Source organism: Chlamydomonas reinhardtii, chromosome 15, assembly GCF_000002595.2.
Source record: "Chlamydomonas reinhardtii strain CC-503 cw92 mt+ chromosome 15, whole genome shotgun sequence".
Taxonomy (NCBI): domain Eukaryota; kingdom Viridiplantae; phylum Chlorophyta; class Chlorophyceae; order Chlamydomonadales; family Chlamydomonadaceae; genus Chlamydomonas; species Chlamydomonas reinhardtii.
In genome coordinates, this window is record NC_057018.1 from 152,866 (window position 1) to 161,619 (window position 8,754).

The 8,754-nt window shown below is 63.4% G+C and overlaps 3 protein-coding genes across 3 annotated transcripts in view; 2 read left to right on the forward strand and 1 right to left on the reverse strand.

Annotated features, from left to right (window-relative positions):
- The window catches only part of CHLRE_15g635000v5 (uncharacterized protein), a 19,006-nt gene extending 15,456 nt beyond the window's left edge, over positions 1–3,550 (reverse strand). The window contains exons 1-4 of the mRNA XM_043070502.1: positions 2,385–3,550; positions 804–2,107; positions 444–508; positions 197–233 (exon numbers count right to left, since the gene is read on the reverse strand). Coding sequence (XP_042916360.1) covers positions 197–233; positions 444–508; positions 804–2,107; positions 2,385–3,258 — 2,280 coding nt within the window. The 5' untranslated portion in view covers positions 3,259–3,550. The remainder of the gene's footprint in view (positions 1–196; positions 234–443; positions 509–803; positions 2,108–2,384) is intronic.
- A 100-nt stretch (positions 3,551–3,650) lies between these two features.
- CHLRE_15g635034v5 (uncharacterized protein) lies at positions 3,651–6,032 on the forward strand. Its single transcript, XM_043070503.1, has 3 exons — positions 3,651–3,855; positions 4,146–4,284; positions 4,668–6,032. Exons 1-3 carry the CDS (start codon positions 3,832–3,834, stop codon positions 4,685–4,687), a joined length of 183 nt encoding a protein of 60 aa, XP_042916361.1. The 5' UTR covers positions 3,651–3,831; the 3' UTR covers positions 4,688–6,032.
- Positions 6,033–6,830: 798 nt separating this feature from the next.
- Positions 6,831–8,754, forward strand: part of CHLRE_15g635067v5 (uncharacterized protein) — a 13,600-nt gene continuing 11,676 nt past the window's right edge. Inside the window, exons 1-3 of the mRNA XM_043070504.1 lie at positions 6,831–7,150; positions 7,608–7,660; positions 8,005–8,087. Coding sequence (XP_042916362.1) covers positions 7,007–7,150; positions 7,608–7,660; positions 8,005–8,087 — 280 coding nt within the window. The 5' untranslated portion in view covers positions 6,831–7,006. The remainder of the gene's footprint in view (positions 7,151–7,607; positions 7,661–8,004; positions 8,088–8,754) is intronic.

Here is an 8,754-nt window from a genome sequence, read left to right on the forward strand (position 1 = left end):
CACACACACACACACACACACACACACACACACACACACACACACACACACACACACACACACACACACACACACACACACACACTCGGCATGACCATCCCTTCCCTCGTGTTGGGAGCGCTGGCCCCCGCACGCCCCCTCCCACACACAACACACCCACACAGTACACACACGCACACACACCCCAGCAACCCACCAGGATGAAGGAATCCCCCTCCGTGGCGCTCTCATACCTGCAGTAGCAGCAGCAGTGGCAGCAGCAGCCGCAGCAGTAGTGGCAGCAGCAATAAGAACGGCAGTAGCAGCAGTGCCAGACGCAGCGGTGGCAGCAGCGCGACCACACACTGTAACAGTCCGCACTTTAGTTCGGACTGGTGTTTACAACCCCCATCCTGTTCCTCACGAGCCCACGCATCCACCCGCATCCACCCCCATCCCCCCACCCGTTGCACTTGGGCAGCAGGCCGCGCAGGCAGCGGTGGTGTAGCCGCAGTGCCTCGTTCATCACCTGTGGGGGGGATGGATGGCGGGGGGGGGGGTGGATGTGTGTGTGGGGGTTACATGCATTAAGTTTACGAAATGAAGTCATAGCCAGGTACAAAGGTACACAGTAGGGGGGGGTTGCAAAGATGGTCGAAAAACGGTACAGGGTAACAGGGGGGGGGGGAACTCCTGCTCGGTGCACCAGCAAGCCCCTGCACAGCTGGCCCGGACGGACCACACACACACACAGGCATGACGCAAGAAAATACACACACACACTCCTGTCCCCCAAACCCCGACCAATCCCCCTCCTGACTCACCCCCGGGGGGAGCGCCTCCCACAGGTTGGTGCTGTTCATGATGTCTGTGATGAGCAGCGTGGTGGCGGGCGTGGCGCCGGGGGGGCGGACCGCCAGGGTTAGCGTGCGGTGCCCAGCACGCAGGCTGCCAATCCAGCGCGACAGGCCCAGCACGCACAGCACGGCACCCAGCGTGGCCGCCACACCAATCCCTGCCCCCGCCCCTGCCGACAGCCCCCCATTGCTGGGGCAGCTACTGCCGGCTGCAGCCGCAGCAGGCGGCGGCGGCGGCAGGGGTAGCAGGGGGTTGCTACTGCTACTGCCAGCGTCATCACTGCTACTGCCAGTGTCATCCCCGGCTGCAAGTAGCCGCGCGACCGCTGCCGCTGCCACTTCCTGGTCAATGCCAGTCAATGCCGCCAGCCCACCAACCCTTTGGCTGCCACTCGCCGCCACCGCCGCCGCCGCTGCTGCTGCCGCCAGCTCCAGCCGTGCCTCCGCCTGTACGACACATACGGCGGCACCATACGCCCGTACACAGGCCTCCTCCACCTCCTGCCGTACACCGTACAGCGTGTCAGTGAACGACACGAGCAGTGGCGCCTCCGCCACCAGCAGTACAGGTACTGCAGGCGGCGGCATGGCCAGCGGCGGCGCCTCCAAAACAGCGGCAGCACCACTGCCGGCACTAGCACTTTCGCTACTACCAATGCCACTGCCGCTGCTGCGGATGGGATGCGGCAGTAGCGCCGCCGCCACCGGGCCCTCCGCTGCCCAGCGCTCGTAATGCAGGACGCCGCCGCTGGGATCAGGAATGCAGGCGTCCGAGCTACTGCTACCGCTGCTGCTGCTGCTGCTGCTGCTGCTGCTGTTGCTGCTGCTGCGACTGCCATATCCGTCATAATCGCCGCAGGCCGGATCCCGTGGCAGCACCGTCACTCCACTGCTACTGCCGCCACTGCTACTGCCGCCACCGCCAGCCGCTGCGTCGCCGCCTGCTACAGCCGCCACCGCCCCGCCCGCGAGCGCCAGCGCCGCCGCCTCCGCAGCTGTAGCCGCCAGGGGCAGCCCAACCACCCGCTCCAACCGACACCCCACGTACGACACGGCGCCAACCACCAACTGCCGTTGGTGGTGGCTCTGGCGGTTGGGTCGCTGCCGGCGTTGCTGGCCCACCTGTGTGGGACTGCTACCTCTGCTGTCAGTGCCAGGCTCGGTGTTCCCCGCTGCTGCTTCCAAGGTAGACACTAAGGCGGAGTCGAAGGCTGAGGTGGTGGTGGTAGTGGTGGTGGTGAGGAAGGGGCCCTCCATGACAGACACCAGGCCTGCAGGGGGCGAGGCAGCCGGGCGGGAGGGTTCAGGTGGGTGGGGTTTGGGTGGGCGGCCAAGCCAAAAGCAAGGCACTGTTGTGGCACTGCAGCGTTTGCATTCCCACCCACCCCTCCCTACTCCACCCCACACCCGTCCGCGCTCTACTACCCACCCTACAGGCTACACACACATCCCTTTGGTATGCAGCTTTCCCATGCATACCCACCAACTCCCCACTCCCATCTACCAACCTTCTAGCCTAGCACCCACCACACTCTCCTCCCACCACACCTGCAGCTGCGCTGGCATGTTCCCCCTCCTCCGCCCCGTCCTCCTCCGCATCGTCCTCCTCCTTCGTTGCCGCCGCCGCCGGTTCTGCTGCTCGCCCCATGCCCTGCCCCTGCCCACTCCCCTGCCCACTCAGGTGCTCAGGGTGGTTGGGGCGGGTCGGGTACGGCACGCCCAGTGTCAACAACGGCGACACGAACCCGTCACCCGGCGGCAAGTGGTTCAGCAGCCGCAGTCCTACGAAGCTTAGCAGCAGCTGCTGCGTCGCCGGCTGCTGCTCTGCCCCCTGCTCCTCCCCCTGCTGCTCCTGCTGCTGCTCCTGTAGTCGCTGCCCCGGCTCCTGTTGCTGCCCCTGCGATGGCAGTAGCAGCTGCGGCCGCTGCTGCGGCGGCGGCGGTGGCGGCTGTAGCTGCAGCTGCAGCTTGGCCGCCAGGTGGGCTGTGTCCAAAACCGTGAGGCAGGCGCCGCCGCTGATGAGCATGCTGCTGCTACTGCCACCACTGCCGCCACTGCTACTGCCGCTACTGCCATAATCGCTGGGGGTGCTGCTACTGCCTTCGGGCAGCGGCGCGCTCGCGCCCAGGATGATGACGGGGCGCCGCAGCGCGACGCCGGGGGGTTCCAGGTCCAGCCATGGCGAGCCCGGGTCGGCCAGCGAAATATCGCGGGTCAGCCGCACAACGCCTACCGACGGATCTTTAAGCGCAACAAACAGCTGCTTCGCATTTTCCACGTCCACAGTGCGTCCGCCGCCGGCCAGCCGCTGTGCGCTGGAATTCAGGGCATGCAGCCGTGTGGCGTTCTGCCCGTCATGGCGCGCTGCAGAGCTGAACCAGGCCAGGGCTACCATCAGCGTCACTTCGAGTGCTGATCGCATTGGCCCTCTTCGCTGCAGCCTGCTGGTCATGTTCCAGCATGGACTCAGCCGACGAACAGCACCGCGCCTTAAGGCGCTTAAGGCGCTTGCCAGCTCATCCTCACGGTAATTGATACACTAGTCGCATCCATGAGATAATGTGAAGCGACGCCAGTTTTGCCTTGCGAATTGCACCCTTGCTGAGTTCCTGCTCTATACTTCCTTACAAAACGTTCACACGTATGTCAAGAGTGGCATTTTAATGCAGAGTAGCACTATGGCGTCAGCAAGTGAGCCACGCGTGTGTGTCAAGAATTTAGTGAGTAGCAATGGTAACGCATACATAAGCGTGCCTGCAGGAATTGGCCTTGCGCTGCAAACTCGACGCGCACAGATGCAAGCGCTGACACAATCGCATGAAGTCCTTGGTTCGCGGCCCTTGACCTTCACTCGGTGGTAAGTTGAACCTGCTTCTTTCATGTTGTTGATTTGGCCTCAAGTCTCTGGCCAAAGGCATTTAAAGGCAGGACAAAAGTTGGTTTCGTCGCGGCGCGGCAGCGTCTGGGCGTCTGGCTGCCCAAAGGCAAACAGGCCATGGCTGCCGGCATGAGCACTCAGGTGAAAGCCTTATCTGCATACGGATGCGGAGTCATGTCACTGTGGGGCGGGTTGCGGCGCCTGACCTAGGCGCACTCGACTGATCCGCGCATCGACAGCCTCTGAGTCGATACGTTATATACGTGGCGACTGCATTGCTCGCGAGAGTAACAGCAGCTGCTCGGCGTGACTATCGCGGCTGCAGGGCCACTACGGCCGTTATGGCACTGCGCACAGCTGTGTGACGCAGGGTTGTCGGGGATGCACCTTGGGAGGGGTGAGTGGCGTAAGAGGAAGCCTGGAGGCTGCAGGGCAGGGCAGGGCAGGGCAGCGCCTCCGCCTCCGCCTCCGCCTCCGCCTCCGCCTCCGCCTCCGCCTCCGCCTCCGCCTCCGCCTCCACCTCCACCTCCGCGACGCCACCTCCACCGCTGCGCACGGGTCGTGCAGGTGGTGAGACCCGCATTGGAGCTGAGGCTGGTGGCATGCTGCCTGCTGTAGGTTCAGAGAAATGAAAGCTGCAGATGCACAGTGCGCTGCGTCTCAGCTTCACGCGTGCGGCGTTGCGGCGTGTGTGTGCCTGGTGCTATCGCCTGGCCGGGCGCGTGGCGGTGGTGGCGGTGCGTGGCGGTGGCGGTGGTGGTGGCGGTGGCGGTGGCGGTAATGGTGGTGGCGGTGGCGGTGGTTGCTGTGGGTGCTGTGGGTGTGTTGCCCGTGGGGTGGAGTGGATTGGGGCGGAGTGGGGTGGAGTGGGGCGGCGTGGGGCGGAGTGGGGTAGAGTGGAAATTGATATGCTTGAAAGAACGCAACACGCACAAGCGAACATGACGTTGTAGAGCCGAGGCCAGTGAGCTAGCACAAGCAAAAGAAAAGCGTGAGCATGAGCAGCGACCGCAACTGCTACGTTACCTTTGACGAGATAACCGCGCGCCAAGCTGCGCCACTCCGGCGTCCTAAAGCTCTCAGCTGGTGTATACGGCTGTCAGAGGCTGGGCTGGCGTAGACTGGCCGCAGACTACCAAGCGAAGGCTGCGATGCGTTGTGATAACGCGAACCCCAAGAGACCCACCTGGAACACAGCCAGGCATCCGCGGTGAGCCAGGAGTAGTACGTACATGCGAGGACAAGAGGAAAGAGAACGGCAGAAAGGAGGGTGCGGCATGGCGGTTGTCAAAACGTTGAGGCCGGCGCAGAAAACAAACCAGGGTGGCTGCCTAGCTGCGGCCGGGCTGACGCGAAGGCTGACTGGCTGCTGTATATGGTGAGCTGAGACTGGTATGAAAGGCTGGTGCCGGCCAGGCGAGTTGGCCAGTTGGGCATGAGGCGCCGCTGCATGGGGACACGACGCGCTGTAGGCCATGGGTAACTGACGGGTGCGGACCGTAGTACGGTTCCCCACACCCGTCCAGGAACCGGCCCACGCACGGTGCAGCGAGGCCGGCCGGGTGGAGGAACCGGGCTGGCAGCTGGGCTGGACGTCGCGACGTTGAATCGACAAGAATCTGGGCCCCACAGGGGGTCGGGGCGTGCAGCCTCGTGCAGGGGCGCTGCGGGCGTGCCGACGACGCCAGCGTGTCACCGAAGTCCACGTGAAAGCCAGAAGAGATAAACGCTGACAAGAATAAAGCCAGCAACGTTCCATAAATAGTCTCAGTACAAACGAGATTTGTGCAGGGCATCGTGCCAACCGCGTGAATGGTGGCTGCACCCGCAAGCGGGAGGCTCGCCCTTGCCAAACACTTAAGGGCGGGACCTTAAGTAGGTCCCTGCCACTGGGCAACAGATACCAGCGTGAACTTGCCAGGGCCCAGGGGCGAGTATCCCTGTTCTGTCCTGTTATTGATATGCTTGAAAGAACGCAACACGCACAAGCGAACATGACGTTGTAGAGCCGAGGCCAGTGAGCTAGCACAAGCAAAAGAAAAGCGTGAGCATGAGCAGCGACCGCAACTGCTACGTTACCTTTGACGAGATAACCGCGCGCCAAGCTGCGCCACTCCGGCGTCCTAAAGCTCTCAGCTGGTGTATACGGCTGTCAGAGGCTGGGCTGGCGTAGACTGGCCGCAGACTACCAAGCGAAGGCTGCGATGCGTTGTGATAACGCGAACCCCAAGAGACCCACCTGGAACACAGCCAGGCATCCGCGGTGAGCCAGGAGTAGTACGTACATGCGAGGACAAGAGGAAAGAGAACGGCAGAAAGGAGGGTGCGGCATGGCGGTTGTCAAAACGTTGAGGCCGGCGCAGAAAACAAACCAGGGTGGCTGCCTAGCTGCGGCCGGGCTGACGCGAAGGCTGACTGGCTGCTGTATATGGTGAGCTGAGACTGGTATGAAAGGCTGGTGCCGGCCAGGCGAGTTGGCCAGTTGGGCATGAGGCGCCGCTGCATGGGGACACGACGCGCTGTAGGCTGGAAAGGCACCATCCTCGCTGTAGAACGGCTCTCCCACCCCTGCACCCGCTGACCCTCTCGATTAGCACTCCCGAGCTGCCACACGTTCACGCTGTTATACACACTCGTGCACAGAAGTAGCGCCTCACCAGTTGCTGAGTTGCATCGCACCTGGCATTGTCATGGGGCATGTTGCCTCCCCTGGCAGCCACCTTGCCGGCCCTCCAGGCGCGTCCAGGCCTTCCCAGTCAGCCGTGGGCTTGCCAGCCAGCGCTCACAAGCAAGAGCTCACTCCCAAAGACCCAGGTGAACAGCAAATTTCCCGCGATCTTGTCCATGGAAGGTCCCGCCATCACTCTGTCCGGCCTGGCGCCCCTGTCGCACCCCGTCAAACAGCTGTAATGCAGGGGGCGTGTTGCGTCCACGCCGCGAGCTCTGTGTCGCTGTCGCATAGAACCAGTGGGTGACAAGGTGAATGCCATATGCCATGGCTTATGAAGGTGGGCGAGCCGGCCACAGCATGCGCGTAATGTCGCGCATGGTTGGCCGAGCAATCGTCCCAAGCAAATCCAAGGCTCGGCCCAAACTTAAACCGCGCATAGATCAGAGCCAGCAACAGCTGCTCGTGAGGTCATTTGTCGGCATCCCGACGGCCCGCAACGACAAGTGAGAGCCCGGCGTGCCACTTTGGCCTGAGGCCTAACCTGCCTCTTTTGCGGGGATGTGCGTTTGAACGGTCGATAGTTAACATCGAAACAACTAAATAGTTAAATAACTGCATAACATGAGGTGCTCGGTGCTTGTGGCGACGCTGCTTGCCGCCACGACGCTTTGGGCTGCGCCTGCGCTCGCGCAAAACGAGGCAACTCAGCCGCTGTACCAGCTGCATGGGTCAGGAACTTCTAACCCTGCGCCGATCATCTGGAGGGTGAGTTCGGCGACTGGCGAAGTTCACGATGGCGCGAGATACCACGCTGCTCCCAACAGCGCGAGTTACTGGGTCGGAGTGGACAGGGTATTAGATGATGTGGGACGCCAGCTCGTCCATGGCTGGTTTCTGCTGACCCTGCGGCCCGACGCCAGCGTGTGTGAGAGCGGGCGCCTGTTATTTACCTCGTCGGCCCCGGCCTACCCCCTCCCCCACATACCTACCCAGTCCACGCCATTTCCGCGACACCGGCCCCTTGCAGCCTCCAAACGCCCAACAGCCTTCCCTTCAAGCTTTTCCTGCCGCTGCGACATGCATGCAGCGACAACTGTGACCGCGAGCCTGCGCCTCCCATAATCCCTTGCAACACACGCACGCATCCAATCCCTGCCGGCCCCTCTCCCCGCGCTGCACGAAACCCCAATCCCCTCCCCCCCTCCTCACCCCTCCCCCTCAGGTGATGGACTTGATGATGGCGCGCACCAAGCCGCGTGTGGCCATGTCGTACCGGTGAGGGGAGGCGGGGGGGGGGGGTAGTGAGGGGGGAGGTGTGTTCTACACCAAGTGCGCCGGGGCTTTGCACGGACAGTGTCTCAGCACTCTCCAGCCCCCTCCCGTTTGTTTGTCTGCAGCACCTAAGATTTGCGCCCTCCACCCCCACTACCCGCCCACATGAAACACACACTCACACAGACACCGCTGTTTCCATTCCAACGACACCCCTCCCGCACCGACACCCACCCCCACCCCCCCCACACACCCCACACCCCACACCCCAAACCCCACACCCCAACCCCAACCCCAACCTCAACCCCAACCCCCCCAAACCTCCACACGCACACAACCCCACGCAGCTCTGTGGGCAGCGGCAGCGGCGCGGCGGACTTCTTGGCGGGCGCCAACGCCTTTGGCTGCGGCGATGTGCCCCTGCCCAACTGTGAGGAGGGGGCGGGGCGGGAGGGAGGAGGAGGAGGAGGAGGAGGAGGGGGAGGAGGAGGAGGAGGGGGGGGGAGGGGGGGGTATCAGACTGTGATGCACGTGCCCCTGCCCAACTGCGGCGGCGTGGAGGAGGAGAGCGTGGCAGATGCTTGCCGACGGAGTGGCACGCGACAATAGTCCGCATCCCCGAAATGCACCGAGATCCCAGGGGGGGAGAGGAGGGAGGTGGGAGGCCTGTGTGCCCGGGTTGAGAAGCATTAACGTCGTGCGCGGGCAGCGGGGCAGCGGCCACCGCATGGGGCGGGGTGGCAGGGGGGCGGGGCACATGGGGCAGTGCTAGGGCACGTGCGGGTAGGGGGGCCGAGGCGTCGTGGAGCAGCAGGGCGAGCGGCGCCAGCACTAAATTTCGCCGGGGGAGTGTCGCTGACTCTTGATTGAGAAACGGTAGAAACTTGCCCCAGCCCCCAAGCACCCACCCTCTCCTACGCCCACCCTCCCACCCGCTCACACCCGCTCACACCCTCTCCCACCCACGCCCACACACTCCCAACCTCCTCTACCCCCCCCCCACACACACACACAACACCACACCTGCTGTCTACCTCGCTACACTTCTCTGTTCCATTCCTTCTCTGTTCCATTCCTGCAACCCCCCCCCCCCCGGA

Coding starts and splice junctions, on each gene's coding strand:
- CHLRE_15g635034v5 (XM_043070503.1), top strand. CDS start 3,832: ATGGCTGCCGGCATGAGCACTCAG. Junction 3,856..4,145: donor CTGCCGGCATGAGCACTCAG/GTGAAAGCCTTA, acceptor TGGAGGCTGCAG/GGCAGGGCAGGGCAGGGCAG. Junction 4,285..4,667: donor GCGCACGGGTCGTGCAGGTG/GTGAGACCCGCA, acceptor ATGACGTTGTAG/AGCCGAGGCCAGTGAGCTAG.